At 43.9% G+C, this 14,925-nt stretch overlaps 1 protein-coding gene across 1 annotated transcript; it reads right to left on the reverse strand.

Annotated features, from left to right (window-relative positions):
- Positions 1-399: 399 nt before the first annotated feature.
- Positions 400-14,693, reverse strand: desi2 (desumoylating isopeptidase 2). Its single transcript, XM_035605286.2, has 5 exons — positions 13,993-14,693; positions 6,636-6,708; positions 5,894-5,987; positions 4,738-4,879; positions 400-2,596 (listed from the first exon to the last, which is right to left on the reverse strand). The coding sequence occupies exons 1-5, from the start codon at positions 14,038-14,040 to the stop codon at positions 2,312-2,314; spliced, it is 642 nt and encodes a 213-aa protein (XP_035461179.2). The 5' UTR covers positions 14,041-14,693; the 3' UTR covers positions 400-2,311.
- Between the last annotated feature and the right edge of the window lie 232 nt (positions 14,694-14,925).

A 14,925-nucleotide genomic window follows, 5' to 3' on the forward strand; every position in this document is an offset into this window, starting at 1 on the left:
GGAATTTGACTACTATAGATGTAAATAGACATATGAAAAAATGAAACATGATGATGTTTAAATTTCCTCAGTTTATCCAAGAGAGAGGACGGACAAGTTTGTCACAGATCAATCAAAGATTATTTCAATATTGATTGTCTCATCCTGTCAAAATATAGTAGGAAAAGTCTCATCCCACCGAAGTGCAATACATATGTGAATAATATTAAGATTATGATAGTGTGAAAATATGTGGGGCTTCTGTTGGGTGCAGATCAATTTCAGCATCACACGCCTTTTTTCTTCTTTCTTTTTAATCAAAGACAGGAGTATAAAAATCTTTAAAACCCATGACCTTGAGACCTCTGCATTAGGAAAAAAGAGAGGCATGAACAACAACAACAACGCAAACGTAGAATGTGTCATATAAAAAAAAAGTTGAAATGATTTATTATTTTTACAAAGCCTTTTGGAGTCCTGAGTTTATCAAACATAAACAGAATAGACAAAAAAAGGCCAGAGTTCATATATATGTATATATACATATATATGAACATATCATAGAAATACAATAAAAGATTTAAAAAACAAACAATCAAACTCCCCAGATATCCAAGCAAAACAAGTGAACTGCGAAATATGCTCCGGACACATCCATGGCTCTGGTTTGGGACGATACGCGTTGTGCAGCAGTACAGTACGTGGTGTAGAGAACAGCTTCTGTAGAGTTTATAAATGAGGTGCTCATCGTTTTTGGGTTTTGAGAAAGCAGCATCGTCTCGTGAAATTGTTCTTGTTCTTAAAAAGGTTGATTAAATGATGAAGTAACAGGATGATTTCAATCAACATAAAAATTCAAACTTATTCTCTCTCAAGATGAAAAAAAGGGTGTTTTGTGATGCTCAAAATTAACAACCGGTATGATATGTCCCGAACTGGACGCAGATGTTAGGAATCTGACCTCTGACCTGTCAGGAGCGCAAGGCCCCTCCTCCGACTTGCTATCTGCCGCCGCTTCATTCGACGTGACGACTAACTAGCGCCGACAGCCGGGGGCAGTCCAGCACAACCGGCGCCACCTACTGGTGGCCACCAGGCGGGGTAGCGTGTAGGTTGAGTACCTTGCTCAAAGGCACCTTGGCAGTTGCTACTAAGAAAGAAAGAATTCACTTTATTATATTCTGGGATTTTAACCCGAGAAACTTCTTGGTAATAAAAAAAAATCTTCACTAACCTCTCAGTCAGTATTTAGAAATAATCGACAGGATACTAAAGTGGTTGGGAAATAACTGGTTATTACTTTACAGGCTGATATATATATTTCATATATAAATCTGTGTCATGGTAGGATTTTTTCAAAAGGAAGTCGGGGGAATCATTGATTACCTGGTACCTGAACCTCCCGTCCAGACGCTCGGTCTTAGATCAGTTTGTCTGTGTCTGGAAAAAAATGAGGCTGATTGTATTTCAGTTTTTTTTGTTTTTTTTAAGTCTATCCAGCTTTTTGTGATTGAAAAAAAGCACAAAAACAAACAGCGGGAAGTGTTTCCAGTCCCCCCCCCAAAAAATCCAGCCGTCGCTTTTACGTAGCCAAAGTATTTCGGGACATTTTAACTTCAGTCGGCTGCAGCGGCAAAACATTTACCAGCCGCAGTCACATTCCACCAGCGCTCGGCTCGGCTTCAAAACGTGACGACGGTCAGAAAGAAGTCTCACTCGCGAATGTTTTCTTCAGATTCTCCAGTGGTGCGGTTACAATTTACTGTCAGCTCATCGTGTACATTTTGGAGGATATTAAAAAGAACAACAAAGAAATACAGCATCAAGAACACACAGCGTTGAGTAACAAACAAACATCAGTCACGAGTCGTCCACGTTGTTTAAGGTCACTCCTTTCTGGCTTTAGCACCAACCACCGATCAGCTGCTGGTACAATCCGGATGCGGCTGGTAAACGATGAAAACACTTTGGTGGGAGAACAAACGTCCCTGCTTCCGTTCTGTGCGGCGATTTGTGAAATGAAAGAGACTCAAGTAGGGGAAAGGTTTGGATTATGGAGGGAATGTTGTAATCTGTCAGCCGTGTCAATGGAGAGACGACTCCGCCTTTGTCAGCAGCAGGAGCCGCCTCCCCCTCCCTCCCTCCCTCCCTGCGAGGAGAAACCATTCCAGTGCTCTGGATCATTGCAGGGATTCGGGGCTGACGTTCTTACCCAGAGCAGGGAGCAGTTCAGGGGCCCCAGTGCGACAAGACCGTCGCTAGGACTCTTCGGCTGCTGCAGCTATCCCGCTTCCCCCGACCGCAACAGTTCCCCAGCAGACCTCGCAGCGCTCTACCGGCGGGGCTGGTGGCGGGAGTGTCGGGGGAAGGACGAGGGGCTGGAGGAGGACGAGGGCGCGCAGGGCGACACGGAGGCCAGGGAGGCCAGGGAGGCCGTGGCGGCGGCGTCCTCGGCCTCCTCCAGCTCGCCCGCTCCGTGCAGCTCCTGGCTGACGCTGGACTGCAGGGCGGCCGGGGTCAGCCACTCTTTGGGCAGGCAGCTCTGGAGGAACGGCACGCAGGAGCTGAAGTAGGCCAGACGGTTGACCCAGCGGGGGATCTCCCTGCCACACAGGATCTGAGGAGGGGGGGGGGGGAATATGTCATGGAATAGTTCTGAAAACAGCCCCAGTGCTCAGTGGATTAAAAGATAACCAACCTGCAACTATTTTGATGATCGATTCACGTTTTTTATAAACTCTCGGGCAAAAATACAGACTTTCTTTCTGTTTCCAGCTTCTCAAAATGTGCAGATTTTCTGCTTTTCTTTTATAATGAATGAGATTAATCTGGACTCTGGACTGTTGCTGGGACAAAACACGCATTTCAAAGATGTCACTTTGGGGCTACGGATTTTTTTTGATTTAATTTCTTACCCCAAATAATTGATCAGAAAATTGTCAGTAGATAAAATAAAAAATCTACGTTGGAGCCAGATTGTCCTTATTTCATGAAAGGCTCCACTGGAGGAACAATAGCATTTAAAAAGTTTAACCCATGACTACAGTTTGGCAACATTACCCTTTTTATTATTTTCCCCCCATTAGCTTTTGGCTCGGGACAAGTTGAATTGATTTCAGAAGCAACTTCCTCTCTCTCTCTCTCTCTTTTGCTCTCTGACTCTAAACGTCCTCCAACAATATCGGTTTTGAAGGAAAGAGAGAAATGAAATCCCACCAAACGGCAGAATCAGAATCTGGCAGCAGGAGAAACAAAACACCGACAATACTAATAACATTGAATTCTTCTGTTAATAAAGTTATGGCATGTTAAAAATCGACTTCCACGTAAAAATCCTTCTTTTCCTTTGCTCACGAAGCCAAGAAACAAATACTTGGTCACTCCTTCCTGGTTCGTCGATGGTTTTCTGAGTCTGACGGCATCAGAGTCTTTCCGAGCTTTCATTACTTGAAAGTACATCCTGCCATTCTCTTGCAACGGTGACGCAGGAGATACAACTGCCATTGATTACATTTCGTCACTTTATGTGTCTTCACTTTACCGTCACCGTCAGAGCTATTACGACATTTTGAGACCAGGGGTTTCCAGGAAACATTACGAAAGCTGCTGACGGGGCCGTTTTTTAATTTTTTTTCATTACAAAAGTCACGTGGGAGATTGGAGACAGTGGGTTTTTCTTTCAACCACAAAAATGTCTCGTGGAGTAGATGATTTTTACCTGTCGTGTCACGTCGTACGCAGCCAACAGACGAAACTAGATGGGTGCATGTTTATGCCGCGGCGACTGTTTTTGTGTTTGCCAGCTTAAAAAAATGAATCAGATCAGCGCGGCCTCAAACTAGAGACCTGAAATTCACCTGGTGTAGTGATGATATAGGCTTCAGAGTTCACATTCATGTTTTCAGAAATAACCCGTAGCAAGTTTTCCAATCCCGAACATGAGCTGCAGATCAGATGACTTCATTTATAGGAGACACCGGGTGTGATTCTGGATAAAAATAACTAGGACTGGGAGGCAGGAGGAGACAAAGAGAGGACGCGAGAAAAGAGACACAAAGAACTTTTTTCTCCATTCAGACGTCTTCAAAACATTGTTGTGTTTAGAGAGAATATTATATTATTCCATTACTCGGTCTTGATTCTTCTGTTTGATGTCTTTTATTCTTCTTCAGCCTTTGTTCATCTTCTATTGTATGTGACTATTTTTTTAAAGTTCAGACAACCCCTGGAGAAAATTGAGTATTTTGTTGATTTTTTAGGGTCAAAATTAAGACAACCCCTGCAGCCAACAGACAGTGAAAATGTGCTGCTTAAAACATTAATGCAGCGTTATGTTTTATTTGAACACATTACCAGGAAAAATTTACTGTAGTTGTCAGAACTTGGCACCGTCCTTTGCCAACTGTTCATCAGGGTGGAAATGTTCTGATTTGTGGTTGAGGGGAAGGAAACATTGCACGGATAGAGAGAAGAACGGATTCTTCTACATGCTGTGTGTGTGTGTGTGTGTGTGTGTGTGTGTGTGTGTGTGTGTGTGTGTGTGTGTGAGTGCCAGCTGGCTCTGCATGTCTGGGCTTGTATCAGTGTCCTAATCCCCATCTCAGTGCTAGATGCTAACTGTAAGACTCCCTGCTCATTAGTCACAACAGGATTAAGCTGCTCCGAAGTAAACACACACACACACACAGTTCAGTTGTGCGTGTGTGTGTGCGTGTGTGTGTGTGTGTGTGTGTGTTTTATGCGTGCGCGCACTCCTACCTCCGACAGTGCCGAGGAGAAGTGGTTGCAGTTCTTGTGCATGAGGTGGTAGGCGTTGCCCTTGTACTCCTTCCCCTTCTCCTCCACGATCCGCTCCACGTCCTCCTCTGTGAAGTCGGTGCTGCCAAGGACGATGGCCTCCCTGCACAGTGGACGAGGAGGAGGAGACAGGACGTCACCAGGTGATCATCGCTCTCACACACACCGTTTCATACGCGACGTAAAAACATTATTTCACTCCACGCCAACTGTACATGTTGTACTGACGGGTTTGTTTCCGACACACATCAGTTGTGTAAAATGTTAATTATGGTTTTCATTAAGACTGTTGTGTAATGAGCTACGACGCAGCTCTTTCCTCGTCTCTGTGTCCCTTTGGTTTATTTTAATTCTAATTTCACACCCCTACTTTTATTTCATTCACATGTTTTTTCTGGAAACAACATTGCAGATGTGTCTTGTGTTTGTTTGTTTGTCTGTCTGTTGGCTTATCTGGGATCCGCTCATGACGGACGACAGGACACACGAGCCGAGTGCACGGTGACCTGTAAGCAACGTTTTCAGTGGTGCTGAATGTTCTCATCAATATAAACCAGAGAGGTTTCTCCCACAGGAGAGTGGTGCGGGTTCATTTAGTCAAGATTTTTTTTTTATTTTGCTGCGGTTGAATTTAAGTGTCTTTCGGCGGCGACACAGTTTCGGTACCGCGTCGGTTCAACACGTTTCTGTGTTCCTGTAAACAGTCTGTCTTTGTGTGTCTGTCCACCACAGACTGCTACTGTGAGTTACTTCTGCTCTAGTTGATCTGCCCTGTGGCTTTGGACACACTCTGCCACACACTCTGCCACACACACACACACACACACACACACACACACACACACACACACACACACACACACACACACACACACACACACACACACACACACACACACACACACACACACACACACACACACACACACTTGCTGTCTCCATGCAGACCATAAGTACGGCTCATCCACCGGAACAAATGCCACCATATCATCCACTGTGACGTCTCGTTGACCGAATGAATCCGGCGCTCGCTCAGGCTGAACTCCATCATGTTGGTCTAATGAAATATTTTTTTCCTCATCAACATCAGGAGACGAAGCGAATGCTCCGAACTTACTTGAACTTGAAGGTGTCGCCGAGTTCCGTTGCATCACCGGGTGTGATCTCGAAGATCCCAGAGAACGGATACGGGTGTCCGCCATAGGCAAACTCTGAACACACACGAAAACATAAAAACACACATTTAGACGCGTGATGTTCTCATTCAAAAAGACGATCCTTGACAAATTACTCATTTTTAGCCAGACACAGAGCCTTATGTTTATATAATATATACATGTTTTATAGTGGAGGGACGCTGTCACACTTTCCTCATTTGGTCTTGACCTTCGGACTTTTCAGTTTAGTCTAAACTAACGATTATTTTCATCATCGATTAATCTGTCGATTATTTTCTCGATAACCGATTAGTTGTTTGGTCCATAAAACGGCAGAAAATGGTTTGAATGATGAGAACATTCATTTGGCGCATTCGAATAAGTGTTGAGTACTGCGCCTGAAGATGGTGATACTGGTAGTAAAACCATAAGGATTATTACAGTCGTGACAAAATTAATGAAAATGACAAAATGGCGACGACAGATGCCAAGTCAAGGTAGACGCAGGCAACAATAAGACGAATGTATGTCATACAAAATTCTTTAACACGCTCCCTAATTTGCAACATGAAGCCAAAACTAATTGGATCAAATGTAAATGGCGTAACAAAGACGTGAACCTTGGTTCGCCGTCCTTAATCTAAACCATGATCTGTGGCCGGTTGACGTGTGGTGTCATCATATATCTGTGTGTAATCTCACCTCTTCCATAGATCTCGATCCCTGAGTGAAACACTCCGATGCCCAGAGTGCTGGTGAACTCATTGATCCAGTACTGAAGACGGAAAACAGACAAACAGGAACAAAATATAAAACATTTCTTTGTTTGCATTTTGGACGTCAATACGTGAATGGATATGTTCCATAATCCCGTATAACTGTGTCTGTGCTGTGAAGCAAATGAAAGTGGAAAAACAATGGGAAATTCCCCACCGGATACATGAGAAGAAATATGTTAATAGATTTAATACAGAGGCAAGTATTCACAAGCTGAATTGGCCTAAACCGATTATTGTTCCATGACGCCTTCTGCCTCCCCGACACTCGACCATCCCGTGATCTCAGCTGCCTGAAAAAAGATCTGTGAGACACGTCCGTCTCTTCAGCAGAGAGAGAGAGTGACTAACGTCCCGTGGCTGCGAGGCGATTGGACGGGCTGTTGCTCGGCAGAGTTCGTTTGTGTGGAATAAAAGATTCCTTCATCGCTCACGGACGACGGATCAGGGGAAGCGTGGTGATGCGGAGCTTGATATTTCAACAGAACATGCTGAATAAAAACTCCAAAATAATTCAATGAATCTATAATGTATAGAAAAATCATATAATGTATGATTTTCTAAATCATACACTATAGATTTAGAAAAATCACTCGTACCACCAATATTCCAAGTGTTTGTTCATTCCTACAGAAACTGCACACAAATTTAGAATTCATACCGAGGAGTAGACATTTTACTCAAAACAACCGGACCAAATATTGCGTCCTTCTATTTTGTAGGTGATGAGGTATTTTACTGAATAAGATCAACAAATTAATTTAAGGATTAATCCACCGAAAACCATAATTTTTTTATGGCAGTTCATCTGGTGCATGTTGACATGGACCAAAGTGGATGAGCGATTGTCCGCAGCTGTCGGATAAATAATATGATATATATGATATCATTTGTGTAGCTGGAACCAGGAAATGATTAACCGATCAATTGCTTATTTTATTTATTCACTTGTTTAATTATTATGTCTGAGTCAGTGTCTTTTGGGACCTGTCTCTGTTATATGTTTACATATGTTTATATATGTAAAAAATTATAATTTTCATAATATATCAGGACCAGGACGAGCAGTGAAGGGAAGTGAATGAGCAAACTTAGAAGGACAGAAGTGAGGTCACCGGACGATGGAGGACTTGAGTTTCTTAAGAGTTGATTTTCATAATTTGTAATAAACTTCAGTCAATGGTCGCATGACGGAACAGAACACCTGCGTCTTCGGCGGTGACCTCACGCTGCACCGGGTGTAACGGTAATAATCCACCTGTTTCTCCCGAACCCGTCCTATCAACACAAACCGCTTCTATCTACTGTACTTGCCGCTGACCCGTCGATGATCTGTTTCAACAGAAAACACATTCAGGAGGAAATGAGTCACGCTGCTCCGTTTGACTGCGCCGCTGTTGCATTATACAACACACACACTGACTCTGGTGTGGCTGAGTGTGTGTTAACCTGCTGACGCTGCTCTCTGCAGACACTCAACACTCCATCTACCCCCCCCACACACACTTTCACTCCCTCAAGTGGAACTTTTGTTATTATTGTACGTTTATACTGTATGTGGTGCCCCAGATTTACACTAAGAGCTATAACTTGACACTCATTTTATATTTCTCAACTTTTTGCAGAACTGACATTCACATTCACTTCAATAAAAAGTACTTTTTCTGTACAAAACTGAATCTGACACTCGCAAACTATATTATTTATTGGAATTCGTCAGGGAGTTTATAAGTCAAAGGTTTGTCGAATTTGACAAATTCAAGTTTTATAGTCCAGTATTTTTCTTTGCTTTTCGAGGTTAGAGTTTAGAATTTAAAGCTTTTTTTAAATTTTGCATGATGTGGCGTTAACGCTGATTTCGAAAAGGACTTGTATAAAGATTCTTTATATATAAAGATAAAGATTCTTTATAACTTATATAAAGAATGTAAAGATTCCTTAAGATACAGAATTCAAACAAGCTGGTTTGTCCACATACTGTATTAGCAGAATACACAGAATCTAGAAATTTCCATAACAAATTTGAGTAGTTAAAAGCGGAGCATCCTACTGATCTTCCTCAGTGACGAAGGAAACAGATGATGAACGTGGGCCCTCATTTCCTGGATGAATTCTGAATTCTGTTCCTGGCAAAGAAAATAGTCAGAGACAACATCTGACCGCTGAGCCATGTGGTTTTCAGTACGTCCTTCACCTGACCTACAGGTTGATAATATGTTGCCCAAAAAAAGCCTAAATGCAAGAGTCAGCGAGTAACTTCATATTAAGACGAAGAATAAAAAAAAACCAAAGAAAATCTCTCACATTGGGCCCAATGTCATTTTAAGAATCGACTCCACACTGTCAAGTACCAGAATAAACTAAATACTAAGAAATATAATTGTTGGAAATCCATCTAAAATCTGTTTTGTATTTGTTTCTCTGGTTATAACAGGAGCCAGTGTTCATGTCAGCTGGTCTCAGAGCTCAGCTGCTTTAGTCTGCAGGCTTTGAAACTAACAGACTTTTTCTTCTGTCTACTCGAAAATCCCTCTGAGCAGAGAGTTGGTTCAAAACTTTGTAAAAAACCCGCTTGAGTGTGGGTGAACACCTCCGGCTCGTTACTTCCCTGTTCACAGGAAACACCGTTTTAGTACAGTCATAGCCCCCCCCCCACAACCACCCACCTCACCCCCAGAGTGGTGATGGTGAAAATAAGACTGTTATCTCCGCACTCGTTGCTTCAAAGCTCGTATAAAACGAGCCTCCTGCACGGCACGACGAGGCGAGCGTGTGTGTGTGTGTGTGTGTGTGTGTGAGGGCACGGCGGTAAATCTGTGTGTTCGTGAATGCGATGAAGACGGACAGAGCGGAGGGAGGGGGAGGAAGACGGCGATCTGGTGGATGAACAAAGAGGAATGCTGTGGAGCTTGCAGTCAAATGTCATGTACATTAGATCATCTCCCTCCACGCTGTCATTTCTGTTTGAAAGGATGTCGAGCAGGGTAATGAGAAGGGAGATATGAAATGTCTTTTGCTTTGGCACGTGCATCACTGCTGTAGCATAAACATGCCAACTGAAACCAAACTAACAAAAAAACCACAAACACAGAATGAGGGATGAATGCTGCGGTCGGCCGTAAGCCAAATGGCTCCAATCCCCCTTTTTCTTTCTTTTTTTGCTACATTGTCTTTGCACATGTCACCTTGTAAACTGGACGGTATACGAAAGAAATTCTGGGGCCTGTAAAAAGAAAAAACACAACAAAGGGAAGTACAAAGTACCCGGGATGTCGTTTCATCGTCTGGCTTAACTGAACCCAACACCGGTCGTCCTGACGACCTGCACTACGATGCTGGTTATTTTCAGCCGTCTCGGTTTAACTCTGGGTTTTCCTCATATCCAGCTACTGTACGAGCGGGTTCACGTGGAAGAGGCAGAGTCGCTGGTTACAAGCGTCACGGTCAGAAAACAAAAAGAATGAAGTTGTTTAGGTAAATTCAGTTAAAGTGACTTGTAAAGGTAAATGATAAGATCAAATTACTGGAATAGAAAAGTGATAAAATAAGACAGTAAATCAACACTGTCAGCAATTCAGTCGGGAATCTAATAATCTTTGTCGAATTCAAATGAAGCTATTTTAAATATATATATATAAAATATAAGTTTATTTATTTGATATTATAATGATAAAATCTTCTTCCGTTGATTAGAAGTTCTGTTTTAAAACTAAAAAAAGTGTACACATGGAAAGTCTGGAACAGCGACACGATTCCACTCAGTCATCTATTGCTCACTTGACTGTAAACTCTTTTGTCCCTGTCAGGATCCTGTAGATGATGATGACTCCGGGGGATCTGATTGGTCAGTAGTGGGGCCAACACAGACTAACACGACCTGCTCGGCTGACTATCTGGCAACACGATGCTGTTTGAACCTCAAGTCCAAAACATCTTGTCTCACACAGATACAGTAGTCCACAGTGTACAGTATGGCTGAACGTCTGAACGTCTGGCAGACAGACAGGTGGCGTTGCAGATAATGCCGTCTCATTAGAGCAGCGCGCTGCAGCACTCAGAGCTGGCCGGGAAATCCACTTAGCAAGAGATGGGAGCAGGGACGGCGAGTAGAGGAGAGGACCTGGCAGAATGGGAAGCGTAGATAGAGGAGGGGAGAGGGTGAGGGGCGCCTGCACTCGTGTCTGCACAGATGTTCCTGAAAGCCACGTGACATTATTGATCCTCAAATGGAGAAGAAAGGGGGACTTGTGAGTCTTTCCTTTTTGAGTCAAATCTATCTTTGGTGTCTTGCTCGAAGGAACGTCACAAGGGAAGGCCGGCAGGCGGAAACAGACACAGAACCAAAGTGCAGAACTCTCGGCCCACAACCGGGCTGCCGCTGTTCGTGGTGGCGTGGTGTGACGTGAACATCTGAGATGGCGGCGGGGATCGTGCAGTGTCCCGACCTCAGCCATTATCTGATCTTTACAGTTTCACGACTGCCTTTAGGCAAACAGGCAGCAACCTAACCCGTCATTCAACTGTTCAGTAAAGCAAATATATAAGGTCCTATTCAACACAGGAACATGACCTACTCAGTCAGTGCAACAAGACCACCCTGTTGTTTTTTGTAGAAAAGGATAATTGTGGAAAAATTCACAGCGAGCAAGTGGGCGTGTTGATGACTGTGAACAAAAACTCGCTGCGATATTATCGTCACGTCCTGCCTTCTGCACGCACTACATGGACTTCCACTAGGTAGGAATCGATCTGTAGATCAAAATGGATCAAATGTGAAAAAGAAAAGTTATTAAAAAGCTAAGCAACCAGCAGACAGAAAGTCCACCAGTCGGTCAAGTGAGCATGAAGCCAAGCAGCCAGTCAAAAAAAAAAACATAACACAGTTGGTCACTTTTCCTACACTTTCTTTAGTCTGAACACTCTAATCGATACAGGGAGGAAGCGTTTAACGTAGAGGAATGAATGAATGCAGAGAGCAGCCGTCATCTCTTTGTCTCAAATGAACAATTCGGGGGCCAAACGTCTTGTTCCCACAGCAGCAATGCACAAAAATAACAAACAAAAAAAAATATGCATGGGCATGAGTCAATGTGCAACCACAAAATTCCTTCGAAAGTGTGCAGACTCATTCTCCCCCTCGCTGAATAAGAAATTGCCTACATGTGTGTTAGATACGTACAACACTGTCTCTGAGCCTTAGCGTGAGAGAGAGTGCAGAGGAGGAACCCCGCAGCCGTTCACATGAATGGAAGAGAAGAGAGAGAGTGATAAGAGATCCTCAGTGGTCAATGTGGACGGCAAGTCGAGTGAAAAAAAACAAGAGGAAGTGAGAGAAAGAAGGAGGAGGAGGGGGGAGGAGAGAGAGGAAAGAGAGAGGGGGGAGGAAAAAGACTGACAAGAGGTCGAAGAAAGGAAGGTGGAAAGATAAGCTGGAACAAATGCTGTAATTATGGATAAATATAACTACTATAGATTCTTCTTCTCCAAAAAAAAGATTATTCTGATTCTCACAGGACTGTTTAATGACCTCAGAGTGAATCCTTTAGAAAACGGCCTCCACCGTTACGACCTCAGGGCCCGTGATGATATATTGACCCGTCCGCTACAAGGGAGCAACAACAGCCATACATCAGATTTAAAAATAGAAGTAAAAAGAGGAGAAGGGGGGAAAATGAAACACGCTTTCGAAGAGAAGGAGGAGGATCTTCATATTGATCCATGAGTTTAAAGAAAAAAATCTCTCTGGTGTCTCCTGATATCTTATTAACTTTTAAATGAGTATTGGGGGATGGGGGAGAAAAACAATCAGATGTACGATGAAAAACAAAAGCAAGGTGAACATTCATGGCAAGTTGACGATCGCAAAAAATCGGAATCGCTAAGATCGCTTGGGGGGGGGGGGGGGGTGGAGTTTCTGCAACGCTCTGGAGAACGCGGATACCGTAATGACTCGAATACAAGACAGTCTTGTTACAGAACACTGCATGTGCATTCATTACAACCAACAGATATATATATATATATATATATATATATATATATATATATATATATATATATTTAATGGTAGGTAAAGGTGGTAACATGAAAGATCCGTCGAAACATTTTGTGAAAGTGAAAGTACACAATACTTCTGCTGGTCCAAGTCAACGACCGGAACCATTTTGTTTTTCTTAATACATTTTATTTGTATCTGTTACACTCACTTTTTTCTTTGGTTGGGGTAATTTTCTGGAGCCTAAAGCCATCACGATTTAGATCGGGGATCGTGATTCTATCCCAAAAGGTCGTCATATGATCTTTTGGCCCACATGCCTACCCCCCCCCCCCACACTGTCTGTTTCTGTCACCCGTAACAATGCAAATGACCATTTTCTTTAGGTGTAACCTGTCCGACACCGAATCCATATCAATCAATGATTCATCGACACGGATCAAGTCAACGTCCACCAACAGCCTGGAGTCAACACTGACTCAGCCCTGCACGCCGACAACGACACAATGACTCAAACTCAACCTCTGTGACAAAGACACGGACATGGTCCTCCCCAGGAGGAAAGTGTTGGACGGGTCGAAATTTCACATCCACTTTCAAATCCCATTTCCTATTCTGGTCCAAGAGGAACTGGAACCCACCCTCCAAACAAAACCAAATAAAAAGGCAAGGAGGACCTGCATGGGTGGATTAATATAGAAGGAAATAAATGGTCACTTTTCTGTTTCGGCAACAGCAGCTTTTTAAAAAAAACAACATACATTTTTGCTCCACTCCTCATATGGAAAGTATTCATACAGAACAAGACCATGTTACATGTGTGGGGATGAGTGAGCTATTGGCTTTTCCCCATTTTTAAAACAAGTGTTACAACAGGAGCTGATGTATTTTTTTTAATTTTTTTTTTGAAGCACTTCAAGTCATGTCATGAAAACTTTTTTTTTTTTTAGGGCTGTGGTTCCATTGTGCATTCTGCTGGGTGGGAGGGGGGGGGGGGGGGGGGGGGGGGGCATTTCCCCTAAAAGTGAAGCTGAATTTTAAATTAGATTATTAAATGGATGTCGTGAATGTGTGCCGAATTGAAGAGTGCCACGTGGCCGTTCGTAAACAAGCTTCAGATTTTAATTTTGATATTCACATCTTCCCCGATAGCCAACCGAAAATTAAATCGGCGTTTTTTTACATTGGACTTTCGGCGCCACGTCCGGAAAACCCACCGCCGAACCGTGGTCCATCGACGAAGTAGCAAATAAATGATTAAAACACACATTTGATTACCATTACTCACCATATCATAGACGTTCAGGATGATCGGCTCGTTTGCCATCACTGGCATCAGGGTGTTCTCTCTCCCCACCCTCCTCTCCTCCTCTGCGTCCCTTCTCCTTCTCCGCCTCCTCCTCCTCCGCCGCTTCCTATGCTCCTTCCCTCGGCTGCGAGGTCCGAACTCTCGCCCCTCTTCCGAAATAGAAAACGGAGAAACAAATGTACAGACCCCGCTCCTCCCGGGTGTCCCCGCACGACGAATCAGGCTCGCAGCCCGGTGTGGGGTCGTCGGAGCTGCGCGGATGTGCGTCTCCCACCGTCCAACATCTGACTGGCTTTGTCCACAGACCCCCACCGGCACGCGGGGCTCCGGCGGCGGACAGCTGAGCCCCCCTCGCTCGTCGGGGAGACGAACCGACCCGCGGACACCGTGTCAAGCTACCGAGGAGGTCGGGGTGAAAGAGGCGGACTTCACTCGGGGGAACGCGTCTCCCAGGCGCCGCCGCGTCGACACCGACAAAAATGACATTTCATTTCCCCGCTAAAAGAACTATTCCGTCAAAAATATTTCAATGTAATCTCTCGACTTGCCGCCGCTGCTGCTGCTCCCTTATTCGCTCGCTAACGGTGGCGACTGGAGCTGCCTGGCCGACAGGATGCGACCGCCGCTGGGAGAGAGAAAGAAGAATCGGTCGGCGAGAGGTGGGCGAGCGGAGCGGAGCGGATCGACGAGTGCCGCACTCGATTAATCAACCTGCGAGCATTGTGGGAAATGTAGTTCTCGTTTTACAACGCAACTAGCCGGAGACTGTGGTTTCAGTTTAATTAAAAATGAACCGATTTCTTTTTCCTTTTTTTATGTTTAGGGGGATAAAATAGAAATTAAATAAAAATGCCAAATAAACATTTTCAGTTCAACAAGTAATTTCCCCATTTTTTTCTTCCATTTTCAATA

This window comes from Scophthalmus maximus, chromosome 10, assembly GCF_022379125.1.
Source record: "Scophthalmus maximus strain ysfricsl-2021 chromosome 10, ASM2237912v1, whole genome shotgun sequence".
NCBI classification, from domain to species: Eukaryota; Metazoa; Chordata; class Actinopteri; order Pleuronectiformes; family Scophthalmidae; genus Scophthalmus; species Scophthalmus maximus.

Bases quoted from the DNA above. Each gene is read 5' to 3' on its own strand.
- desi2 (XM_035605286.2), bottom strand. From the start codon at position 14,040: ATGCCAGTGATGGCAAACGAGCCGATCATCCTGAACGTCTATGATATG. The intron at 6,709-13,992 runs GTGAGTAATGGT...TTCCGTCTTCAG, and splicing joins TCCTGAACGTCTATGATATG to TACTGGATCAATGAGTTCAC. The intron at 4,880-5,893 runs GTAAGTTCGGAG...TCCACTGTGCAG, and splicing joins GGCGACACCTTCAAGTTCAA to GGAGGCCATCGTCCTTGGCA.